Below are 27,027 nucleotides of genomic sequence, written 5' to 3'. Positions count from 1 at the left end.
AAAAAAAGTTAGACGGCTAAGAGTTGTAATCTTAAATGGTGCAGGTGTAACCCCTGTAGCATTTAGTGCAGTTGCATTGACAATAAATGAATTGGGAATAATCTGGCTGATGCAGTAGCATGGTAGTGCTAACAGCTGTGCAGCTTTTTCTTTTGCAGCTAGTAATCCGTAATGGGGGTGAGGGGTTGAGGGTAGGAAGTGTCAAAGGATTCCCGGAAAATTTTTTAGAAAAGATGCGGGACATATTTGGTAGACGTATTGGTGATCGAACTCTACAACGTATGAAGTGTGTTCAAAAAGAAACCAAACTTTGGGAATAGCGTGCCAACCAGCAGACGGAGTGCACATAGCAACAGGTTTAGACAACAAACTGCCATTTGCAACATTTCGATCTGGCTGTTAGTTGGTGAGGTACAGCCACCGAATTGAGCACGTGCACAAGCAGTTCATTGGATTTGAGCCAAAGTGACAATGAAAAAGCTTGAATGTGTGTGTGTGTGTGTGTGTGTGTGTGTGTGAAATTTTGCTACAAACTTTGCAAAGCTTTCACAAAGACATTTCAATTGCCTAGCCAAGCATACGGAGAGTACTGTATGAGTCGCACGCAGTGCTGTAGTGGTTTAAGCATTTTGAACATGGCAGAATGTTGGTTGGCGACAATCTCAAGCCTGGACGACCTTCTACATCAACAGGTGATGACCATGTCGAGAGAGTTTTTGCTGTGATTTCTGTAAATAGTCGTTTAACTGTTCCAAAAGTTGTTGATGATGTGGCCACAAGCATAGGATTATGCCATCAAATTTTGGGCGACGAACTTAAGCTGCGTCATTGTGTCAGTGCAAAACTCGTGCCGTGTTTATTGACCGACAGTCAGAAAGAGACCCATCTTAAAATTGGCCAGTAACTGCTTGCCACTGCCAATAACAATCAAAACTTCTTTAAGAACATCATAATAGGCGATGAGACACGAGCTTATGGCTGATATTGAGATGAAAGTGCAATCTTCACAGTGGGTGGGCAACCGTTCTCCTCGTCCGAAAAAATGCATGCATTAGTCGGTCAAAGATTAAGGTGATGTTGGTTGTTTTTTGACTGCAAAGGCACCGTCTATCAGGAATTTGTACTACGTGGTCAGATGGTAAACAAGGAAGTTTACCATGGAACTCTAGCGCATTTGAGGGATGCTGCGAGCAGCAAGAGGCCTGCGTGCCATCCCAGAAAGTTCATTCCAGGAGGCTTTCAAAATATGGAAGAAACGATGGGAACAGTGTATTGCCTGTAGAGGGGACTATATTGAGGGGGGCAGCGTTTAAAATGTTGGTACAATATGCAGTATAGATGTTATAGCAAAAGTTCAGCTTCTTTTTGAATACACCTTGTATTTTGTGGCCTGTTGCCCCTTTTCGCCGTTGCAATTGCATTACTGTGGACGTGACTGCCAGACTGCCATGTCGCCGAGGTTGAGTGGCATGACGACGTAACAAGCTTATCAAACTGTATAGACCTGCTGTTCCGCAGTTGTAACTGAAAGTTTTGCAGGGCCCCTGTAACTACGTTCGATAAAGCTTAGTGCGAGTTTTGTGCTAATGCAAGTAAGCACATTCCTGCTCAATAAATGCCAAGATCTCTTTCGCGAAATGTGCAGATCTAAAGTCTACGCACTTGTGCTTGCAGCTCAATGCGCTCCAGAACCAGATGGCCTCCAAGGGTGGCTACGAATATGCGCTTCCAGTGAATGTGTCGATCCCCGTGGTGGACGTTCAGCAGTGACCACGCGTGGGGGCCACACCTCAGCCCCGGACGTACGTGCGTGTTGCCCTGGTGGTGCGATGATGGCGGACTCACCAGACGGCGGCCACTTGTGATGATGCCAGATGGACCAAAGGCTTTGCTCCTCTCCTTGATTCCCCCCCACCACCTCCTGCCCCTCAATGTTTTTTTTTAGCTCTCGCAACCTGTACCAGTGTGGGTGGCACTGAGCTATCATTGATTGGGCTGTGTGTTTTATTTAGCAGGAGCACTGGTGTAGGGACTGTTTGGTTTGATGCCTGCAGACGACATCCCAGCCACATCAAGCTTGAGCAGAAAGTGCGCCCTCCTTCCTTTAGCGATGACAGAAGCAAAATTGTTTGCCACAAGGAGACTCAACAGCAAGCCCATGCGCTGAAGCCTTTTTACTAGCCTTTTTTTTTTTTAACTGTCTTTCCACTGCAGCACCTTTTAGGACACTTTTGTCACACACAGGTTGTTTCGATGAGCACATTGTGTATATAGAAGCAGGTCATGTTGCAGGAGTCCTTTTCCCCCCTCCCACCTCCCTTTGTAGTGTGTGCGTGTCATGGATGTAGCCAGAGCCAGGTGTGGCTGCAGTATGTGTGTGTTTACTTTTTTTTAAAGGAAATGACCTACGCAGGATCAGAAGTGTTTGTAACGGCTAGTATTTAACGATGATTGCAGGCAAGCACTGTTTATGTGCAAAGATAAAGAATTTTATGTGAGTGGAAAAATGGACAAGCACTGCCAATGTGCAAGAAGTGAATAAAAAAAAATGTTTATCTATGAAAACGAGTATGTACAGTATGAAACAAGTGAGGATGCCTAGTCATCCTCGTCACTCTCTTCAATGGCCTTCTTTGCTTTCTTGCTCTCTGCCTTCTTGTCAAAGTAGTCCTGTAAAAAGAAACAATAGGGGTGGTCATATAGTGAATAGATGGCTGTTGTCACTTTGCCATAACCTAAAGCAATTAAGTTTAGTGTGACTGACTACTGTAAAAACCTGCATATAATAGTTTATTTTCCACGCATTCAATAATCTCCCCTCATTATATTTGGGTACGAAGACTTTCCACATTCCATGAACCTAGACATGGTTTTGGCCTTGCAATGTGCAAAGCAGCATATGGAACTACCACAGGGCAACAGCTTGAAGTGACTGAAAAGAGCAGCCGGAGCTGGTGATGACAGAAAGTGCTTCTTGAGTGCAGTGGGAAGAGGAGAAATGTGCGAAGTCCCAAGAAAGGAGCTTTCTCAAAAAATTGAGGAAGACTTTGCAGCCCATGCCTACATATAGTGGCAAAGCTCTCTCTATCTTGCAGTCGACACCAAGCTACTGCAGCAAAATGCAATTGGTATCACTATTCAGAAAAAAATAATGATCGTAACAATATGTGGGTGAGGACACTGGCCGCACTTTACACGACATCAGGCACATAACAATATACATGGTGACACAATGTCACTCCTGTCGATCTCCCACAGCAGCAGCCACTCGTGCCTTTCCTTTCGTTTACTGCAAGCGAGCTACTTTGAGTGTTTTTCCAGCGTACTTACGGTATGGAACATGTCATCTACCTTTTTTTTTTTTGCGCTCATTCATTCAGAACATCACAGCAATGTGTGCCGAAGAACCGCTTCATCAGCCATACTGGCTACTCATTACAGGGGCACACTTGTCATGCGCACCTTTTAAGTGCGGAATTTTGAATGCTCTGGTTGACACAGATGAGCACCTCTCTGACAATATGTCTGCGGAAAGTGAGGGTGAATATGAGCAGGCAGCATGGCTTTGATACAGTGATATTACTAAAGCAGGGTAAATATGTATGATGCGTACAAAAATTTTCCTTTTTGCGGTCCTAAAACTACCTCTCACATTACATTCGAGTTTTTACAGTACTTGCGTTGTAATGTGTACGCTGGAACCGTGAAACAAACATCTGAATATCCCACAGGCAGGCATCAAAAGCGCAGAGATGTTAGGAGCAAAAGACAACAGGACAGAAAAGATCAATGATGTTATAGTGGTGGGGCTCGATACAGTAATTGATCCGCATTTGCTGAAAACTAATGGTATTCACCGTATCTGCTCGCATAATGATCACACTTTCTTGTCAAAAAATCTGCTGCAAATTCAGGGGTGCGATCATTACGCGGGTTAAATTTCCAGTGAAAAGAAAAAAAAAATTTTTCATCCCGCCTTTGCTGCGGGATGACAACAGGTCAACAACCAGGCGGCTGCCACTGTAACAGATGGTAACAGTGCGGGACACCAAATCAAAAATGGCAGCCGGCAGATTAAGCCAAACGCACCTAACGTGATTTTTTTTTCTTTTCGTGAGTATATTACGCGTATTGAAACAGTTTCTTCCGTATCATAATGAATAATATCATTAATATTGGCAAGTCTGTGGCAGTAACATAGCCATCCCCACTTTGAGGGGACAGAAACAGAGATGGGCGTGCTCAGCTGCCAGTGACATAAAAACACATGGCAGGTATGCTGCGGAAACTGCGGCATTTGTCTTCCCTACTATACTAATACGACATGTTTCCACTAAGGGTGGGCAAATGGCTGCGTTACAAGCGTCGGCGTACGAATAGGGTACACTTCTAACGTATCGGTGTAAACGTGGCTACTATAGTTGCCGCTCGCAATTTGTTCCGTGCCCACGAGTGCAGACGAGAAGAATCGAAAGGCGCCTTTTTTGTTGTTGACCACAACCACTACAAAGCCTACAAGTAACAAAGCCAAGGCAAGTTTGGTTGTAGCTTTTTTTTTTTTTTTTAATGGAAGTGTGGAAAGTGATGAAAGGAATAAAATGGGGCATCTGCTTTAAGAATGTTTGGTGCGTGCAGACCGCTTGGTACGTCTTGAAGAGTTGTTCACGTAGCATTCGACAGATGGCAAGTGCGATCATCATTGGATAGAACTGGCACATGACATATCACTGCGGCAAGTTCGGGGTGCGATCATTACACGGGAAAGAAAAAAAAAAAATCGAATTTTGACCACAAAATTCAGGGGGTGCAATCATTACGCGAGTAAATACAGTATATAGAAGATGAAAGTTGGTTTGTTGAATAGTGCGTTCAATAATATGCACAGTACAATGCACATTAGTCTGGAACACATGATTCGGACACGACGGGGATCGCCTAAAATTCTCAATAAACAGATTCTGATATATTGAATTTGCCAGAAAGACAGTTCATTGCTGCATGTACATGCTTGCATGCGACCTGGTCAGTCTGTATTTCGACCACGGTCATGGCTGCTGCCAAAGACTGACAAAGTATGGTTTCAAGTGCACCAAATCGACATCCCCTGCAACTGGCAGAGGTCGACCACACTCTGATAGCCATCTGATCACAGGTTTCACTGCAACAGTCACTTGCCTCGCATGATCGCTCAACAGACATCGAGGATAGAGTTGGTACCATTTGAAGCTGCTTGAATGACTGACACTAATTTGTATCATAGCAGTCAAATAGGTCGCCCAAGACATTGTCACGATTTCGCACGTAGAAGGACAAATATGGATGCCTGGAACTTGCACGACATACCACAAGTGTAGTCCTTTTACAGCTTAGCTTGGGCAGAGTCAGCTACGACTGGACCAACTAGGCGACTAGGGTTTGTAACTTACACTTACGAGGAGGCACCGGCAATGGTGTCAATGTATTGCCTTTTCAGCTCTACTATGTCAACTCGGTTGCCGAATTGGTACGTGATCGTGCAGGCGAGATTCTCGAGTGGAGCTGTGTAAGGTCTCCAAAATTTTGATGAAACTGTCTGCAATTTATGATGGGGCACAATCGACAATTTTCTGGAGCCCTGTCTAGGAAGTTGGAGATCACTGAGTAAGTGTGGCTAATTCAAGCTGGGAATGCGAAGATAAATACACTGGTGCGCCCCATGGACTGCATGCCTATCAGATGGCACCACAGCATTTAGCACTGCAAAATGTGCCTGATTCTTCACTGCATCATTAATTTGCTTATCCACTGAAGATGACAGTATGCTGAAAATTTGATTGTGCAGTGCTTCGTTTCGTAGAGGCGGTGCATGTGCCCACAATCTATTGCACAAAGCCAAAAGGCTTAATTTCAACATTATGCATTCTTATGAATGCTAGTGACACATTGGCCTTTGGCATTCTGGGGGAATTTTTCTATTCAAATACAGTTGACTTCTGTTAATTTGACCCTGACAGGACCAATGAGATTGATCACATTAAACGAGATGCAGGAAAAAAGAAATGCCACAAGCACACCGCTGATTCATTTGGCAGTATTTGCTGGAGTTCCACACACCTCCGAATCAAATGTGCACCAACTATCTGTGTGTCCAAAGTAGAAAACTAACAAAGAATTCACTTAACGCTTTCAGGGTCAATGCCGTAATTTACGGCACAGTCTGTACGTTTAAAAAGCGTGCCATTATGCGGGAATACAGGGAATTTTTTTCTTGCACCTCCATCTCTCTGTTTTCGCTGCATGGTTTGTTTGCTCCAGCACGTCTATATACTACCGCTCGGTTACATATACTACCGCAGGCGGTTTCGGCTTGCGCTCACAAAACTGATGGCTGTCTCGTTACTAATTGCTCAAAGGGTGACCGCCTGTTACTCGCTCGTTTATTGCTCACAGGGGTGCGTGCACGCAAAGAATGCCGCCATGCACGTTTTTTCCTTTTTTGAGACTCTCAAAAACTAATTGCTTTTAAATATCAGTGGAAGTTTGTCACACATTTAGCTTTTTTGACGGGTACACAACCACACAGTTTTCTTGAGCGTGCTCAGGCTATGGGCGTAAATATTAGTGTAAGAGCAGGAACCTTTGAGACTTGCGAAATATTTGCATGCATGCATTTACTTAACCTTGAACTACGTGTATAAAATTGCATCAAATTTTTTATTCTTATAAGTTTATTTCCTTTTTTGTTGTTGCTATTGATGAATAAACAGTGCATATATACCAACGCAAAATATTTTTTTCTCACTTTACGGTCACCCTAGAAATATTATGGCAAATTCTTTTTGAAATATGTCCCTCTGAAGAATTTAAATCTGCAATAATTAAAATAGACCTTGGGCGGTCGCATATGGTGAAAAAAAAATCGACCCTGAAAGGGTTAAAGCCCCCAACCAGAATATACAAAAATTTTGGCAGCATGTTACACTCCTGTAACACGTGAAGGCAAAAGCCTGCACACTTGGTAATGCGCCGTCTCGCATTGCTACTTTCGCACTTGGGCTTTGCGTGCTTGTTTAGTGGGGTCAGGCTCTCGCCAACATTTCTCTTCTACTTCACGTTGCGTGCTTTCAGCAGGGGACTGAAACTTGCGCTGCTCTGTGTGTAGTATAAGTATTGCCAATGAATGTATGAACTGTTCGACTTTGCTGAACATTGGCAGCCATTGCATTTTTCGCTTTTTTTACGGGGGTATGAGCCATTGAGAAGGTCACATTTCTTTTTTTACAACTCCCCTAGACGCCACGTTTCTGTACGTTGTATGCGTTATTCCAATGAATGTATGCACTGTACGCTTCACTTTCCTGTGTGCTTGTAGCCTCTGCATTACGAGAGGGATGAGCCACTTCAGGCTTGCTACTTAACAATATTAATGCATCCCTAATGTTTTAAAATGGTGGCTGGTTTCCTGAAGTTAGCTTCGTCACGGTACAGTTACGGTTTGCGGCAAAGCGTACAGAGTCCGAAAAGGCTATTTCCGGCCCAATTTTCTTGGAAAACAAAAGGTGCCCATTAAAATCGGGTAAATACCGTAATCAGACATTGTGAGCTACAGTTACTGCTTGAAAATTTTCCTAGGGCGGGACAAAAATAGGCGTTTTTGATGGGACATTGCGTGTTAAATACATTTAATGTCCCCTAAGCTTTGCCGGGACAGATGCTGCCACCAAAATGGTTGTTATTAGAGTCACCATATAGTTCAGGTGTGTGTTTGTGGATTGTTCAAGTTCGAACAATCCGGCGAATGCCAATTTTAGGATTGAAATAAACGCTTGGGGCAGTAAAAATGTGTGGTTGCCAGCCACGACCTCCTGTCGTGGTCAAATTAAAGGCAGTATACTGTACTATACGTGGCTCTGCCAAGAACCGATTAGTTTTAATTACCCATCAATCTAAATTAAGAGATACTGAATTGCCGGGATACCACTGTAATGGCAAATAAGAGGTTGTCAAAGCGGTATCTTCTCACATGGTCTTTATAACCGGAGCCGAAACAGCTCTACAGAGCTTTGCATGCACACATCAAACACGGATATTTACAAACATGCATCACCTAGACCTCGTGGCAAGCTTCCAGAAGGTAATATCCAGAATGAAATAAATGAATGAATGGAAAACAAAAAAAGAATAGCAATTCTGTGATTGCCATCATAAATGAGATGTTCAAGACGAAAGTTTTCGTTAGAAAAAAGGGCAGAACAAGGACGGATTATTCTGTGATGTTTGACAATATACCACACAGAAGACAATGTACAGTAAAACCTCGTTAAACCGTACCCGCTTAAACAGTAGTAAAGTCAAATCCCCGACTCAGTGGCCATTGAACATAATGTGTTTTCTATCTACATAAACCATACCAGGTTATTGCGTACGTATCGATTAACACGCAGTGTTTACACTTTTCGTCGTGCAAACACGGCGGTGCATCGTCTCCATTGGGCCGCCCGGCAGAACAAGCCTCAGAGATCAGAACAGCCTCCAAGCACCCTGTGCGTTTGCCTGTGAAGCCACATCAACACCCTTGCGGCGTCGTGCGCCGTGCCAGAGAGCATTGTGGTGTCGTGCAAAGGACTCTCGTCGTGCCGAAGCTTGGATAAAAAGGACGTCGGGTGCTCAGCATAGAAGAAAAATTAGACATCATTCGTGATCGAACGTGACACGAAGAAGTCGGCGCTGGCACGCGACAGGGATCTACTGTTGACTACGGTGTGTGGCATTTGGAATGCGAAGTTGTTGCTCGGCTGTGCTGCTGCGACCGCGAAGAGATGTCGGCTACGAGGTTCGACTTTTCGCCATCGTTGCCTCTGTTGTAGCCGAAGTGTCGACTAGCGACAGTGATGAGGACGATACGGAAAGCGGCAGCACGGGCAATTCAGGCCCGACAGTAGCAGAGGCTGCGTATTACGTCGGCCTCGTGAATGCAATTGTCGCGACAAGAACAGTGCCCCGCAATGAAAAAGGCACTCTGCGACTTCTACAGCGCTACCGCCTGCGTGCACAGAGAACATGAAGCGCCAACAAGCAATCTGCAATGTGAGTGTTTGTCGAGAAGAGGGGGCTGGCTGAAAAGCTGGCTCGCAGCTTCAGTAAGTTTGAGGCCGCTGTCGTCGCTGCTACGCCTCCACGGCATCAATAGAAAATAACACTTTTGTCGCGAGAATTGAATAAATTATTAAGTTTTTTTTTCCATTTTCATCACAATCTCTCCGAGTTCCGTTTTTGACAGGTAAGTGGGCGATCTCGCGCTATTTCGGTTAAGCAGTAGTACTACCGTTTAGTACGTACTTCTACGAGCTCCGGCCAACTACGGTTTAACGAGGCTTCACTGTACCACTTGGGTTGGTTCATAAGATGTACAGTAAGCCCCAGTTGTAATGAAATCCTTTTACATGAATTGGTATCACTTTATTTGAAATTTCTCCTCATCCCAACCCAAACGCATGCATTTTAAGACTGATTACTCAAAACAAAGCTACTCTGCTTTGAGTGAACTAGCAAGGGGCGTGTACAAATGTATGGTGACACTCGGTGCCTTCAGTGCCAAACAAGTGAGCGACTCCCCATCATCAGCAATTGCCATCAAGGTGCCTGTGCACCCTTTTCCCCCAAGCTGCGGCCACGTGTTATCAGTGGCAAGCAGCAATGTGGTGCTATGGAAATAGTGGGCAACGGAGCCTTCCATGTGCCTGACATGCCCAAGGTCACACGAATCAAAATGCACCACTCCCTCTGTGGTTGTGTACATTCAATTTTGATCATGATTGGGCTAGATTTTTGTGATCGAGAATGTGCCATGTAACACCCATATTGCACTTCTGCAGAGTTGCGCAATTTCAGCTCCACTTGCTTGGCTTTTATGGTGTATAGTCACCTTTATTGAATTACCGCTTGTACTATAAAATTTTTTCGCTGTCTCGTTCACAGTTATAACGAGGACTTACTGTATGTAGATTTATAGCTTTGCAATGCGATTTGTTAGCTGCAGTTACCCGCCACAACATGTACAGTAAACCAGTTCTTGAACAGTACTGCGCAAAGCGACAAGGTCAGCAGGAGCAAGACATCAAGTCCTTGCTGATAGCATCACCTTGCGCTGTTAGAAGGTGCTGACCGGGTGTCTGGTCGATGCTCCCGCGGTATTATTAAAGAATAGGTCGACTGTACACAGAAAACTTGTGTTACAGTCTACTTTTTCTAGAAGCCAAGGATTTCATCCATGTATAGAGACCACCAGTTGTGCTACTGGTCACAAGACCCTAAGATAGCTCAACAACCAAGTATGAATCCAGAATTAAGGGGTACGTAAACTATAGGCACTATCGCAAGTTTCTTGCAGTAGGACCTGGAAGTCTAACCCTTGCTAGGAGAGGATTTGGCAGACCATATGGTTAATGAAACAGTGAATAATCCTGAAATCTGTTCACTAAGAGACTCGCAGGAAGGTGAGCAATCCATGGTGTGGTGGTTGTATGCATGTATAGTGTATCGACTCACCAGATCGCTGTCGTCGTCGTCATTATCCACTTTTGCCTTCTCTAATCGTCGAGCACGCTGTTCTTCCAGATCGGACGCATCTTCATCAGAAGAGTAAATGGAAGGGCGCTCTGGAAAGGAGGATTAAAAGGTGAATACATTGTTCTGCTGGTGAGGGCAGAACAATAACGGCACATCAATTAGAAATAATAATTAGTCTTAAGCTGATAAAGTATTCTTTGAAAGTTATCTTTATTAGCTCTGTAATACCAAAACACAGTTCCCCAATAAGAAAATTATCACGATTTAGTTAAGAGGTAAAAAGCACTTGAAAAGACTGGGGCGAAAAGAGAGGACACAACACAAGCATTCCGTGCTCTGTCCACCTTTTTCATAGTACCAGTCTACTCGATCACTTTTTACTTCTTGTTATGCCATACCAACAAAGGTAAATATCAACACTTGTGATAACTTCTTAACCTTTATTTCTAGCAATGGAGATTGTTTCTACAAAAAGAAACCAATGAACTGATATTTGAGTTGAAACTCAATTTGTACACTAACTGATTCCATTAATAATTTACTTTCTGAACTATTCACAACTGAGAAGCTTATACTAGGGGCTACGTGTTAAATTTCCTGTGCTTAAAGGGCCCCTGAAACGGTTCGGACAAATTTTGTAGACGTGTAGGGTACAGCTTAAGTAAAACATTCACACCACAATTTAGGTGAAGCGTTACGTATTAATGGAGTTACAAGCAATTAGAAGTTACCCTCCTCCCTAGCCATGCTTTTCCTCCTCAACTCGTTCGCCGAGCGAGCGGGGCTAAGCTCCGCCTTTACTGGTACTGCCTCACGATGTGACGTCACATCGTCCACTTCCAGTTGTTTTGGAGCCCGCCACCGCCCGCGCGAGACTTCTGCGCTAGCCGCTTGGCCGTCGACCGAGAGCTATCAAAGCAGCGTGTGTTGTGAGCATTCTGTCGTAGCGCCGAACGTGTCTGGTATTCCGGTAACCACAGGCAAGCTGGTCATTTCGACAAATGACTGGAGGCATAAACTCAAGCTGATGAAGGAACTTTAGCGTAGACGTACGTGAGCAGCCGTACGTGATCGGTCTGCACGGTCCAGACACTTGTTGGCGCAGCGCTTAACCAGCCAAACAAAGCGCTAATTTGCTCTAATCAAGTGTAAAACATTTTAAACATTTATAAAAACAACGTGTTGATTATTACACTCCTGCAAAAAATACACACCAGCAGCAGAGAAGAATACACTTCGTTGCTGCTACTGTGTATGGTTAAGCTCTGTGCCACCAGGTGGCTGCACCATGCAGACCATTCACATTTGCCCCTGTGCTTATCTCATGGCTCATCCCATTACGGCACAGTCAAGCGGCCAGACCCTGTCCCCTTGTGCTTGCGTTTGCCCTAATACCGGACTCGCGAAACACTGCTGCGTTAGTGATCTTCCGGTATAAAGCGACGGCCACAAATGCGCAAATCCTGGCGCCGATGGGATAGCGGCAGTCCGATGCGCAGCAGCCAGTTCGCTCGTATGCTGCCTTGCAGACAAACACGATGTCGCAGCTTGACATATTGGCAGTCGCTACGTTTGCAGTCCACAAGGCAACAAAGTCGAATCATAGTGCTCGCGAAAAGACTGAGACCAACTCTGACCGCGGAGTTCTCGTGAAAATGGAGTACATTGTAACACAAGCAAGACGACACTTGCTGTGTGCCGGAAGTGCTTAAGTGTACTGAAAAATTGTTCTTGTGCATTCTCTTTATGTTACTTTCTTTTTATAAAAACAAATGAACTAACATTCCAAGTATTACGAAGTTCATTTGTTTACCATAAAGTTGGAAAAATTATCGATCACGCGCCCTGGTCAGCCAATCGGATAGCTCGCCCCACTGATGTCATATGGGTGATTTCCGTAATATGGATAGGGGCGGCTTAAAATTCCGCCGAGCAGTGTGCTGCGATCGGCAGCGATGTGCATTTTTAAAACTTTATAATAAATTACACGGTTTATGCGGAGCACTTTGATGTGTCAATTAATGATCAGAAGGACCTGCTCTAACGTTTGTAGAAAATCGTCAAAATCGTTTCAGGGTCCCTTTAAGGAAAATTTTGAGGCATCAACCTCGGCGTATGGTAGACTGGGCCTTACACGGTTAATTCTGCATAATAAAAAGTAACATAGAACATAAAGAAAGTAACCAGGTCCACATTCATATTTTTGAACTTTGCATCTAAACCGAAGTGTTGGTACACCAGTGTGATGTCAATGATCTCAAAGTATTTTTTTTTTCAAATTAGGTGCATTGTGGCCGAGTAAAGGTTATGAAAATATTTCGCATTTACTCTTTGGCTCTTTTAGAATACTATGTAGTGCATGATAACCAATGAAAATTTAACTAAGCCTGAGCAGATGCATTCAAAATTCACAATGTCGCGGTGAGCTGGTGCACAACACCACCCTTCTTTCATTTATGCATTTCTTTCTGGCTTACCAAGCGACTTCTCACGGCAAGAGTATGGTATCGTAGACGGGTGATTTACAAATACAGCTAAAATAATATTTCTGTTTAGGGTGCCATTAAGGAACCTGTGGGGTTCCTGATAGCATCCGTGTTAACTGGATCGAGCAATTTGTGGTACAGGTTATGTTATGTTGTAAGTGCAGAATTGGAGACAGTCATGTCTACTTAATGGGCATCTTAAAACGGTTGCGCTGAACATTACTTTATGGGCTCGAATTGATGTCTAAGCTATGGAACTGCCGTAGTAGACGACGGCTCCGCGTTAACTTTGACAGCCTCGACTGCTCACGCAAGCTCAAATGTCACTGTACCGTACTGTCACTGTTCTTGCGTCCTGCCTCTATTAGAATGCGGTCTCCACGCATGGGACTCTTAACCCACCATCTTGTGGTAAGCAGCAGAATAGTGTCACACTTACCCTTAAGGGCAGCCCCTCCCCGCCGGTATTTGTTCTTGATGGCTGACAAGGAAATGGCTGCATCATCCTCGTCGGCCTCCAGATACGCCGAGCTGAGACCACGTGAATGGGACTTCTCACGTAGGCGCCTCTGCTTGCTTTCTCGTCGGATGGATGCTCGCAGCTTATCTTCCTCTTTCTGCGCAAACGTGAATTGCATCAGTATGGGTTTGGAGCCAGCAATAAGGTTACCAGCTTGTGTGCATCAGATGGCAGGCGGGCATAAGTGTGGAAGTTGCCACAAGCTACATGGTGGAATAGGTTGCGTAGTTATTGATGTTTGTTTGAACTGACTGTGGTCTGCTGGAGAGCTCGCTCCCATGAAGCCTGGAATTCAGTAACATGTTGACCGGTGCTAGTTAGTTAGCTTCCACACGAACAACAGATATTTAGGCACGTTTAGGATGTTTAGATGTTTTCAGTATGGAATTCATGTTGGCACGCCATGGCAACGTGTGAATCGGCACGAATAATACTCGTCATGACTGTGGTATGAGTTTCGCATCACCTGCACTTTTCTTTATAATACAGTGGAACCCCATTGATACATTCCTTGTTGTTGTTCCCCCTGGCAGCTACACTCCGTTATCGTGATCCTGACCTAAATCCCATCGACTCCTGTATGTTATGTTCCCCTTTGTTACATCGCCATTCTGTAACACTCCCCTGCATCTTACGTTGCGCTTGAAGGCAGCGGTCACATAAACTTAGTGGTGCAGAGCTAAATTTTCTCTCACATGTAGCTGCGAAGACAATAAGTGTATATGTTGCAATTACTGGCACATTGCAACAAGCGTCCGAGGTTGCACGAGCATATTGGGAGAAAGCCTGCAAGAAATGTGCACAGAGTAGTTGGTGAAGCACCCGAAGAAGTGTGCAATGCTTAAAATCTACAGGGAACTAAACACACAGCTACTTTTATTTTGGGACCGGCAAGCGTGCACAATCACCGGTTCTCTTTGGTCAGCTTCGATGCATTAGAGCCATGTTATGTGGTGAAGCATATGCAAAATATTGCGATGAAGTGCATTCCAAGTGGATAGGGCCACTGTCACGGAACCTTAATTATACACACATGCATGCACCATCCCTAGTCACAGCACAAGTGCTGAGATGTTTAGCTGCACTGGCAGCCATTCAGAGCTGTTTCTGATGTTGCCGTGGCGATTTGCAGCATTCCTCACTGTAGTGCTTTTTTTTGTTTTCTGCAGTCCCTTAAAAAATGTGGTTCTACTGTATTGCTGCATGCATGCACTCTCTCACTCTGAAGGTGCTGTCAAGAATTCATGACAACTGTCATGTAGGGGCAGCAAGCTGGGCTTCAGAACCAATGCATAGTTCCGTTTATAACAATTATTTTTACGTTTTGGAAGCTGAACTATTGAAGAGGGATGAGAAAAGAAAGGTGGGAAAGGGTTGAGGAAGTCATAGTTACAACAGTTTTGTTTAGAACTTCTGAACCCTTTTCACCGAGGAATTCTGCAGAGCACGGTTGGACAAAAGAAGCTTGTCCACAGCCTGGGAAGGGTCATAATTTCTGCGTCAAAAAGAAATGCAAGACAAACCTTTATCATTTCGCTGCGGTGTGCCTCTGGGTCCTGCCCAACCTGGGGCAGCACTCGAATCTTCTGTGTCTTTTGGCTGCGGCCAGCGAGCGACAAGGTCATCTTGCGATGGGTGAAGCTGTCTGTTGAGTGGGGCCTGCAAATGGAGAGCTTGTTTTAACACATCTTGCTGCACGGTTTTTGTGCAAGGCTATACACACAGTGATGTATGCTGGAATACTCCTGTATTATTTTTTTTGTATGTTACACAGTGCCACATATATGCTCATCATTGCAATCAGTGGCAATCATGACACATGTTCAATTTAAACAGTGTACAAGCAAATGGCTTGTATCGCAATGTTTCGAGTGTTTACCGGCCTAGGTGCAAAGTCTGAATAGACCAGTTTTTCATATTAACCGGCGTAATTAAAAAACGAATTCCTATGCCAACATACCAAGTGACACTACGTTCATGTGCTGGCCAGACCAACCCACAGTGCGAAATTTTCGATCCCAGACAAACGACCACGTAAATACAGATGAGTTACATACAATGTATGACACTGACATTATGTCCTCAAAAAAAAGAAGAAAAAAGAAAACCCCACTGAAATGAAGAACAGAGGTCCACAATATTCATGAGCACAAGTCATTGCTGCTTAGGTACTCCACATTGCTGAAGCGATGGGGGGAACAAAGTTGCCAAGAGATAAAAGCTCAAATCAGGCACTACCACGGAGAATTTTTGTTCTTTCAGAACCCACTTTCCAGCAAATAATATGCTAACTTGCCAACAAGCTCTGCTACAGCTTGAGCACACTAACGAGACAGAGCAATGTACACGGTGATCTCACCTTTCGGGGAACACACTGTTCTGTTTTTTATCTCAGATTGAAGGAAATGTTAGTTATGTTGGATTGAATATATGTTGAATTTCTTCTATTCTGAAGTAAAAAGGTAGCCGATAAAGCTCCCAATAAAAATACAGTTAAATCTCGATATAACGACCTTCAATATTAATAAATTCTCAATATAATGAAGTATTAAACATTTCATAACCTCTTGTCCATAGAACAAATCGTAGTTTCAGTATAGCTGAGGCTGTTTAGTTTACTTGCACTGCCCATAGCCTACTTTAAGTCCCATGTAGCGCGAAAGCTGCCCCACCTGAAGAACTTGTTCTGCAGTCATTCGAGTGCGGGAGAGAGAAGCTAGGGGCTCGTGAGGCGAGCTGAGAAAATCCACAATTATTACAAAATGGCACATTGCTAGTAACGATGAGGTCACCTGTGTTTGACAAACTGTTCCTTTCTGAGCATATTTTAGACTGAGAGAACATGCAACCACCCGTCACTTGCCTGAAACTGAGCTTTGTGCGGAAGACAGCCTGTCCCTGTAGACCGGTGCCTTGCCGGATGAACAGGTGGTTGTGGTCACCTTGCATCAGCGATTGCTTGTGCACGTCAAAGATCTCTGAGCCCAGGTGTAGCGACATGCTGCATAGAAGACGGGCACTGTTCTGAAAAGCTGTCGGAGAACAGCACGACATAGAGGCACACACAAGCAAATCAAGTAGAACTACACTCCGTGCATGCTAATAGAGGATTAGGGTCAGAGCTTAACGAACCAAAGCTGCATTGGAGTTAATAAGGTAGAGGACTCCAGTTTACTAATTTTAACTGTCTTGTAATTGCTTGCACACTTAGGTACAGTACTCAAGCAGGGAAGAAGTTTGGGCGTGTTGGTGGGATACATTCAGACTAGGATACATAGCGAAAAAATTTTGACACAGGGACAAGCAGAACACAGGACGAGCGCTATTTACTGGGACGCCACTGCAATAGAACACACTGAAGGGAAGGAGGAAAAAGACAGTCATGTGACCATTATGCCCAAAAATTCAAGCTCTTTCCTTGATAAAAATATAGACGGTGTGCTAATGCACTCGTCACCTGCTCTCGTCCTGTGTTCTGCTTGTCCCTGTGTCAAAATTTTTGCGCTATGTATCCTAGTCTGACAGTACTCAAGTGCTTTTGCATTCAGCCCCCATGGGAATCGGCCTGTGTATTGAACCTGTGATGCCGTGTTCTGTAGTTGAACACAGCTACTGTGCCACCATTGGAAGTGCTACCAGCTAAATGAAACGAAAGCTGGAACAGTGAATGCACACCCTAATGTGCAATTACTGTTTTGTTTGCCCCTCTTGAATTGGTCACACATTTCTGCTATTGACATTCTCACCTCTCGCCCCCGTTACTGTATCCTGTGTAATTTCAAAGCAATTTCCAGCCCGCAAGAGTGTTCAGGGACCTTTACTTAGTACTGTTTAACCAATTCAAGATGAGTGAACGAAACAATGCACAGCGTGGTTGCTTAGTGGAAACTGTGCTGCTAAGCACGAGGTCACGGAATCGAATCCTGGCCGAAGCAGCTGCATTTCGATGGGGGCAAAATGCAGAAATGCCTGCGTACCGTGCATTGGGTGCATGTTAGAGAACCCAAGCTGGTCAAAATTTACTGCCAGTGCTGCACCACTGGCGGTAAAGTGCCGCTGCGGCCTAACTGACTGGCGGCGCACCACCGATGAGTTCAGTGAGGAAAATGCGGCTTCTTTTTATGGCTTCCAGTATAACTTTTGTGTAGACATTGAAAAGAAGAAAGTTCAGCGCAAACTGACGGGCTGTTTCAATGTTGCTGAATAAAAGTGCATTGGCTGCGGTTTGTGTGGCGTTGAGTGATGCAGCTCCGCATAATGTGTTATGCGGGGAAGTACTACTCGACGCCACGCGAACCTTTGCTGTTGAGTTTATCACCGAGTACGCCTATTTCCATGCTTTTTGGAGCTTGCTTTGGATAATACGATTTTCGGATTATGCATATTATTTTGTGGTTCCCGTGAAGATTGTATCAACATGATTCCGCTGTACTGGCATTATTCCGCATTACTGGCATATTTCAGAGAGGTGTCTAATGCATCAATTTTGTCTGCTTTAGATGTATTAATAGGCACAGTTCACAGAACTGTGGTATCGTCATTTATGATTGAGTTACAATGTTGCTAACTTGGTACTTGAGCCTTCTTATTATGATTTAGCAATTTTCAAACATTTTTGTTTAAAACATGATGACCTAAATAAAATATCTGCTTCCTATGGTCACTAGATGTTAAAGTTGTAAACCTCATCAAAATTGGTACAGTGGTTCCCAAGAAAATAGATTTCTCCATTCACATGTATTTAGATAGGAGGTCTCGAGCTAAAGCGTCCTTTTAAGCATGCCCCCATTAATGTATTACTTCTACAGTTAATATACGTAGAAATAAATAAATAAATCTGAAGACTAACTTGCACATACGAAAACCTCAATGAAAATGACGTCCTTCAATAGTGCACAGACATAAAAAAGAACATGCTATACGAGTGCTCACCTCCCATCTGACCACTTGATTACCCGGGCATTGCTCTGCCGCACTGGATTACCCATCTTGTCATAGACGTAGCGCCATCGGACTGTATTTTCAACCTGCACACAATGCCGCATGCCCGAAATAAAGCATCGAGCAACATGAACAGGGCTGCTGGTTTGCTTCTCAGCAGAATGCGAAGATAAACTGAGCTAACCACTGCCAAGTCTACACATGCCTAGTCCACGCACCTTTAGTTTGAGTCGTGCTCTACCTTCTTCATCAAGCACTTCATCTTCATCCACTTCATCCTCGTACCACTGAGGATCATAGGGCCTGCACAGAGAGAGAGACGTATAACAGGTGCTGGAGATGTTTGCCTGGCCATATGCATAGCATGCTACTGCAGGTGGCATGAAAGGACCCACTCATACATGGCACACATGGTGCACATATACATGGCAACAGGAAACCAGAGCGTTTAGTTTAGGTCAGTGTGCTGGAGAAATAATATTAGTGCCTTCGATGAGTGCAAAGCGCTAGTAAAGCTGCCCCAAGGTCCAATAACATGTTGCAGCTTGAAACATGAATTTAAAGCAGATCTTAGTACAGCTTTCATGGCTGCAAAGCGTGCGCGGACACTTAATGGACGACATACTAAGTTAATCGCACACATTGTGCACGCTACACAGTTTCTAGATGCATTTTAGATAAGCGGGAACTGTTGGACTATCCAGTGCAAGAATGATATAAAGTATCATTTGACACTGTATTTGTGCTGTTGCAGTCACCGTATAAACCGAAGCTAGAGAGCACAATGCATTTGCACCAGCTGTACCAACAACCTGACAGTGAAAGTAGCCATTCGGAGGAAGGTAATAAACTTGCAACAAGTCAGTAATGTTGTGATATATATATATATATATGTATGTATATATATATATATATATACTGAGAAACTGCTTTATTCTTGAAGGTTTTGCACTACGATGACACAGCAATTGCTGCTGTGATGTACAGATGAGGAAGATGAGATGCGAATACTTTGCTCACACTAATTTCTCCCTCTAGCAGATGCGGCCTGCCTGGCCGCAGAAGTGTGCTACGAAACACACCGTGTATAAGGTTTCAAACAGGACACGTGCACAATCTCGATCCTGCGACGACGACGGTCAGAGGGAGTACAAAGAGGCGAAATGCGGTAATTAACAGGCGAAGTTCGTTCAAGAATTCGGTAGGGTCCCAGAAAACAACTGTGCAATTTCTCACATAAACTGGGGACACATGCAGGTGTCCAAAGCAGTACTTCGTTGCCAGGGCAGACAATCGCACTGCGGCGAGTGGAGCCGTAGCGGCGCTTGCGAGCATCTTGGGAGATGTGTTAATGCAGGCGAGGTAGCGGCAGTAAGCGAGGCGGGAAACAATTTGTTCGGAAAAAGGCATTGTCGATGAGACAGGGGCTGAGAAGAAAGATGCATCAAGGGCGATAGTTGGTGAGTGTCCATAGACTAGGAAAAAAACAAGCCACCCCGGACGGGCTTTATGAATTCAATGTGATGCCATTCGGACTCTGCAAGGCGCCTGCCGCATTCGAGACAGCGCATTATGGACAGTGTCTTATGCGGTCTCAAATGGAAGAGCTGCCTATGCTATCTTGATGATACAGTTGTCTTTTCTTCAACATTTTCACAACATCTGGAGCACCTTGATGAAGTTTTAACCTGTCTTGCCAAGGCTGGACTGCAGCTGAACACACACAAAAAGAAATGCCACTTTCCAAGCAAGACCATCAAGGTTCTGGGACACTTAGTTATAAAGAAGGGATTCGACCGGACCCAGAGAAGATTGTCGCAGTCCTCGACTTTCCTGGGCGAAAACGTCAAAAAGACTTGCGCAGTTTTGTTGGCCTCGCCTCCTCCTTCCGCTGTTTTATACGCAACATCGCAATGCTTGCATCTCCACTCCAACAGAGCCCTGCGAAGCAGCTTTTCAGACTCTAAAGCGAGCGCTCACGTCCGAGCCGGTATTATGCCATTTTAACACGGCTGCACCTACCATCGTCCACACCGATGCTAGCGGTCATGACATAGGCGTTGTTTTATTACAGCGTGACCATACCTCTCATAAGCGAGTCATTGCCTATGCCTGTCGTTGCCTGTATTTTGCCTGTATTTACACAGCTGCCGTTTCACGGTCGTTACAGACCATCACGCATCATGCCGGCTCTCCTCGCTGAAGAACTCATCGGGTCGTCTTGGGCACTGGGTGATTCGCTTACAGGAGTACAGGTCTGGAAAGAAGCACCAAGACGCCGACGCTCTCTCCTGTTACCTGCTTCCGCACTCGCATCATTTACCCAGCACTTCTACCACTTCTCAGAAACTTCCTTATTCTTAAAGATTCCGCACTACAATGACAAAGAAGTCGCGGCTGTGATGATGATATGTACAGATGAAGTAGATGAGATGCGAATACCCTGCTCACACTAATTAAGTACTTTGCTCAAATATATGTGAAGATCTATGAAAGTATTACTGAAAGCTGGGCAAATTGGTGTGGGTTCGTTTCTTTGCTGGCACAAAAAAAAAGAAAAGTTAAGATGCCCCGAATACAAGCGCCAAATTTCAACTCTACCTTTAATCACAAACTGACACAATTTAATCCAATTACCCAGTCCCTGAACACAGCTCAGGGACATGGGTAATTAATCTTGAAGTTTGTTTTTATCACGTACTGGTATATTACGAACATGAAATTCCTCCCCCCCCTCTTCTTTAGGTAACCACCTCCTCATCGCAGGTGTATTTGTAAGCAAACAACGCGACCACGAATATAACGCGAGGGGGGACTTTCTACCTCTCAAGAAATTAAGAAAAAATTACTATTTATAATGGGAAGTGATGCCACAAAGAAACGAGAAACAAGACTTAAGAGCGGATGCCCTATTCTAGATTGGCCATGCTAAGTTAAGTACGTCGCTCAATGAATGTGACCATCGACGCACATGGCAAACTAACCTGGTGTCAACACTGAGGAAATTTGGCAGCTTGACGAAGTGGACCTCACTTCCGAGGTTGGTCAAAATGCGCGGGATTTCCACATCAATACGCGTCTCTGGCACTGGCACCTCCTCTTCCTCACCCTGCGAGAAGATCGTTGTCAACACAAATGGGCCAGAGGCATGCAATGGTGCATTGTTAGCGAAACTAAACAGCTTTAGAGAACTTTTTCATGGCCTAGTGTGTTAGACATACTTGGAACAGAAGGTAGTGGGAAAGAAAGAAGACGCATTCTCAAGGAAGGGTACAAAGGACCAAGGGCAGTCCTACGTACCCTCCTTGTGAATGGGTCTCTTTTTGCACTACCTTCAGTTCCAAACTTAAAAGTGACTGTAGATCATGGGCATGCTCCAAAAGGGGTCAATGGCTCCACCAAACTTGCTGAGGGGGGTGCAGACATGCATCATAGCACCTGGCCTTGGGTAGAATATGTTGGTGACTACGAAAGATGGGCAATTCAGAACAATGCTTTGTGGAATGCAAAGGTGCCATTTTAGTGATGCAAGCACGACATTTGGGCTACACCAAGCGGCTTTAAGTTTACTCTAGATAAAGGATTTGTGGAATCAAGGGGAGGCAAAAGACAAGTGAACATTTTCAAACTCTTTTTGATAAAATCAATATGCACGCCAAGCCTCTGTATCGCACCCCTGGGTTGGTAGATTACACTCGTGGGGCCAGGCATGCAATAAAGCTAGATATAAGTGAAAGACAGGTGGTGACGTCACTTGCTGTGGTAGTGCCACAGCTAGTTAATTGCTCATTAAAAGAGAGATCATATATCACTGCATTTCAAAACTCAACCTTGCATCCACTAGACGTAAAGGATTTGGACATATGACAGTATCACACTAAAACCTCCGATGTCATGGTGACATCCCTGGCACCAGATTCCAGCAGAAAACAGAACAGAGGAAGTCTGAACCTTGTTTTATCCGCTAATAAGCCACATATTTATGACCAATAGAAAAGAAAAAGAAATGTTCCAACACAGTGTCCTGTCCATCTAGTTTGGTTCAGTTGCTTGCCTTTCTTCATTACTTTAAGAAGTTAACAGCATTGTCTTGCAGCAGGGACAGAAACTTAACTTTGCTTTCGTGAAAGTACTGGGAGACATTTCAAGCGAACATTAAGTATAAAAGCACATATTAGTGTTATTGTAAGTCGGAGCACTTTGAGTAAAGGCACAAAATTTCAGCTGTTTCATTGTATGTCCCGCTCTGTCCACTTCTGCATGCTCTGTCACACTTGAGAACTAGTATGGACCCATCGTGACATAACCAACCTTCGCAGCAGCGAGTGTTATGCTAGGCTCTTTTTTAAAGCAACAATGGATCATGGGGAACCACTGTTCACTGACGCACCCCATTATCAACGCACCTCAGGTTGTTCAGCTCGCTTCTCCTCGGGCTCCTCTTCCTCATCACTGCCCATGCGCTTGACTGGTGTCTCGCCACCTTTCTTCTTGGCAGCACCCTCCTCATCCGAGCTCAAATCATCCAGGTCTTCACCAAAGAGGGCCTCCACCTCAGCCTCTTCGGCCTTGTCTTCAGTGCTTGAGATCCGTGCCCTCTTTCGGCCTGGTACTGCTTCATCGTCTGAACCTGCCAACATCAAACGCAAGATTGAAAGATTACAGCGTCAGCTGTTAAGAGCACTTCTAGAAAAAATCTGTCTTTGTGAAGTATGATGGAGCTCGTGCGAAGTTTTCATACATTCACCACAGGCAGGCATCATCATCACAATTTCATCACAAGCCACTGCTGTCCGCAGGCTGCCACATGTATGCCAACATGATGAGCAAAACGAGAACAAGGTAAAAGCAGGAGCCAACATTTCGACAAGTGGACTTGTCTTTTTCACGGTGACATATGGATACCAACATGGTGATTCATGTGTTAGCATGCCCTCTGTATATTTACACTGCAGTGAATTACAGTACCTATAGAACGTACCAATGCATGGCTCTGTTCCAATATTTGTTGTAGACAGCTAAGCAGACCGCAGCCATCTTATGTGATATTCCGTAAAGATGGCATCGGCAAACAAGATAGATTCTCAAAGACAGTATCGAGGTCAAAAACAATGTAGGCTATGTTGCTGTCCAAACAAGATGGTGGCTGCCTCCTTATGTCAACTTAGACTGTCTCCAATGCTGGCCAGAATTGGAGCATGCCCTATATGAGGTGCTTTAATTTAGTTTTTATTAGGTTATTGAAAATATTGACAAACTCACTAATTGAGAGCAATACTAAATGCTTAAAGCATTTTCAATAACTTGCAGTATTGCTGCACTTAATCTAACTATTGAGCAATACTTAAAGAGAGCAAAAGCACCATGGGGCTTCAGGCTTCATTCTCACCTTCTGCAGCAGAGGCACCAGACGCAGCTTCACTGCCACCTGAACGCTGGCGCTTGCGTCCTATGGTGCTTTCAGCATCCGAGTCAGAACCTGTTCGCAAGTAATGGCGCCGAGCATCAGACTGCAGCATTTCACAAATGTGAAAACACAGCACACAAGTGGTGCATAACCTAACCATGCTCTGAGTGCTTGCATTTGATGAATCTGGCTCAAGGAAACAGAGCGAAACAATCGCTCACGTTTAAGCACTGGAGGAAAGAAAATTCTACAGTGGTGAGTGGAAAATTTTGCCAGCCCGCCGTGGTTGCTTAGAGGCTATGGTGTTGGGCTGCTCAGCATGTGGTCGCGGGATTGAATCCCGGCCAAAGCGGCCGCATTTGGATAGGGGCGAAATATGAAGACACCTGTGTATTCAGATTTAGGTGCATGTTAAGGAAACCGAGGTGGTCCAAATTTCCAGAGTCCCACACTACGGCGTGCCTCATAATGAGATCGTGGTTTTGGCACGTAAAATCCCATAATTTAATTAAATTAATATTAATTTAAAATTTTGCTAACCAGTACACATGCGCAGTAAGTGGTTAACAGTGCTGTCTTTCGCTGAAGCACACACGTGTGCACTATCATTCACAAACGAAACCTGAGAAGAAAATCTCAGATTAAAAGAACATAATGTTGCCAGAATGAGTTCAACGCTGGGCACCATTGGTCAACTGGAATTTCCAACATGCAATACACTGTTATTAGATAAAAATAAATTGAACTTTAAACACACACAAAATCTGTATTAAAAAAAGATCTTGCATTTTTCATGTTTTGACTGAAACTGTCCAGTTAACATTTTGCTTATCCCTTACTTGTATGAAGTCAGTCACAATACAGAGACAGCGGAGCAATAATACTGGCAATCATCAGTTGCAGTTGAACATGGGCCATACATTTTTTTGGTTTTGTTTTCCCTTGTTGTTACAACGGCCGCTGAATTAAATAAAAAAGAAAAGTGCAGTCTGTCGCGTGCATCAAAAACTGTGTCATCCACCACGGCGCCACCAGTCGGGGACTATTGTCTGAGATTGGCGCAGAAAATGCGCCAAGAACGCCATCAACCGACGCGTCCCATCCCGGACAGCTAGCACTGTTCATTCAGGACAACTAGCACTGTCCCGTTCGTTCCCATTGCAGCCCACCTGACGTGGCAGGCCACACCTTTCTTTTTATCCAGTGGTCGTGCTGTTAGAATATTTCTGGACAACATGAGCTAAAAGGTCACAAACTTCAAAGTATTGCCCTCTTGGGTCATACATTACACTTTGGACAAGGCTGCAGCACAAAGCAAATGGTGCGCAGACAAAATTTACAGATTACATCCCACCATTGTGCAAACAAGGCAGATGTTCAGAGGAAGATGGGAACATGATGTGATCAACAATGGTTGAACAAGGGAAGTTGTCTTCACTAGAGGAAAGTTCCCTCATTGAAACGCAAAGCTCCAGCCTAATATGTTCCTTGTTCAACCGCTGTTGATCACTCCATTATGTATAAAGTGATGTAATGGATCAACAAACATCGTTTAAATTAGCACGAGCTACCCAACAGCCTCATCGTCATTATCGTCCCCAGCTAGTAGCTATCACACGTAATAATAATAAAAGTTGGAAGTGTGTGGTCATTAGTCATGATTGATAACCTATACTGTGCCTGCAGTGGTTAATAACGGCCAAGTTTTATGACATGAATTGCATTCTGGACAAATCTATATTGTCTTATTCATTCAGCTTAATTATACCTGTTGCTGGCTCGTTGGGTGAACAGAGCTTTGATAGCGACATAGCTTTGATTTGAGGAGCTGCATTATTTACCTGACGCCGCCCGAGCTTCGCCTTCGTTGGAATGAACCGAACCCTCATCCCCGCTGGCCTCGGCCCGACTGGCCTCATCCCCGCTTGCTTCACCACGGCTGGCCTCATCCCCGCTTGCCTCGCCTCGGCTGGCCTCATCTCCGCTTGCCTCGCCCCGGCTGGCTTCATCTCCGCTCGCCTCGTTTGCGCTGGCTTCTCGCTCGTTAGCGCTGGCTTCTCCTTCGTTAGCGCTCGCTTCGTTCGCGCTGCCTTCGTCTCCGGAGGCTTCTGACCGCTCTGCAGCCACCTCCGAGCGGCGCTCTTCGTCGTCGGACCGACGGTCCTCGTCGTCGGAGCGGCGATTTTCTTCGTCAGAGTGGTGTTCCTCCTCATCGGAGCGGCGGTCCTCTTCGTCCGAGCGGTGTACCTCGCTGCCGGAGCCCTCGTTGTCGGAGGCATCGCTCCGGCGCTCTGATCGCGCAGGAGTCCTGGCCGGTGCCTCTTCGTCACCGGAGTGGTCGTCCACATGACGGGATTCGTCCGAGCCTTCGTCGCCAGACTCCCGGCGCTCGTCCCCCGACTCCTGACGTTCGTCCCCGGACTCCTGGCGCTCGTCCCCGGATTCCTGACGCTCGTCGCCCGAAGCTTCTTCACCCTTGTCCTCGTAGCCTGACTCGTCGCCGGACGCGGGGCTCCTCGGCGGTGATGAGTGGTAGCTTTTCTCCGAGCGCTCTTCGGCGTCGGAATGCTGGCTTTGTTCACCGTCCTCGGAATGTTGCCCAGGAGTCTGTGATCCCTCACTGGAGGCCGGTGAGGCGCTTCTGGAGCCTGCGAAAATTGGCATGAGCATATTCAGCCTGCCCCCAGATTTGATTGTGGTTGTCAAAGGAGCACAAGGTGCTGAATGAGCACGAAACAAAACATCACGAAAGTGAGTCCAAAGTGAAGTGTCCGGCTATTTAACCATGAATGTAGCACTCAATATATAGGGGGAAATTTAGGTCCTAATGCAAACGGTCGCGTCAAAGAAGAGAATGCGCCAATGTTTATACTGAAAGTGGCACAACTGCCGTGCAGCAAACGCGCCTCGTGACAAACGGTCGACCTACCTGCGCTCGATGCTTCTCTTGAATCATCGCTTCCAAATATCCCATCCATGACACCTTAGATCCAATGGCGCACACAAACTTGAAAGTGTTACCTTGCTGCAGTAGAAGCAATGTGCGTTAACAGCGTTCCGGCAGGAAGCTCGTTGCGCGTCGGCACGATCAATCCTCTATCGGCCGCGGTAGCGACCCTCCACCG

General features: G+C 45.1%; 2 protein-coding genes across 2 annotated transcripts in view; one reads left to right on the top strand and one right to left on the bottom strand.

The window, feature by feature from the left end:
- The window catches only part of Spec2 (CDC42 small effector protein Spec2), an 8,952-nt gene extending 6,387 nt beyond the window's left edge, over positions 1-2,565 (top strand). Inside the window, exon 4 of the mRNA XM_075693397.1 lies at positions 1,675-2,565. Within this exon, the coding sequence (XP_075549512.1) occupies positions 1,675-1,770 (96 nt within the window). The 3' untranslated portion in view covers positions 1,771-2,565. The remainder of the gene's footprint in view (positions 1-1,674) is intronic.
- On the bottom strand, positions 2,527-27,027 carry Atu (Another transcription unit). The gene is made up of 12 exons (XM_075693396.1): positions 26,832-27,027; positions 25,744-26,550; positions 23,885-23,974; positions 22,902-23,125; positions 21,480-21,604; positions 18,714-18,798; positions 18,487-18,581; positions 16,418-16,555; positions 15,078-15,213; positions 13,474-13,651; positions 10,528-10,637; positions 2,527-2,670 (listed from the first exon to the last, which is right to left on the bottom strand). Exons 1-12 carry the CDS (start codon positions 26,878-26,880, stop codon positions 2,599-2,601), a joined length of 2,109 nt encoding a protein of 702 aa, XP_075549511.1. The 5' UTR covers positions 26,881-27,027; the 3' UTR covers positions 2,527-2,598.

This window comes from Dermacentor variabilis, chromosome 5 (genome assembly GCF_050947875.1).
Source record: "Dermacentor variabilis isolate Ectoservices chromosome 5, ASM5094787v1, whole genome shotgun sequence".
Taxonomy (NCBI): Eukaryota; Metazoa; Arthropoda; class Arachnida; order Ixodida; family Ixodidae; genus Dermacentor; species Dermacentor variabilis.
The sequence above is the reverse complement of the archived record's forward strand: the minus strand, read 5'-3'. Positions and strand labels throughout refer to the sequence as shown.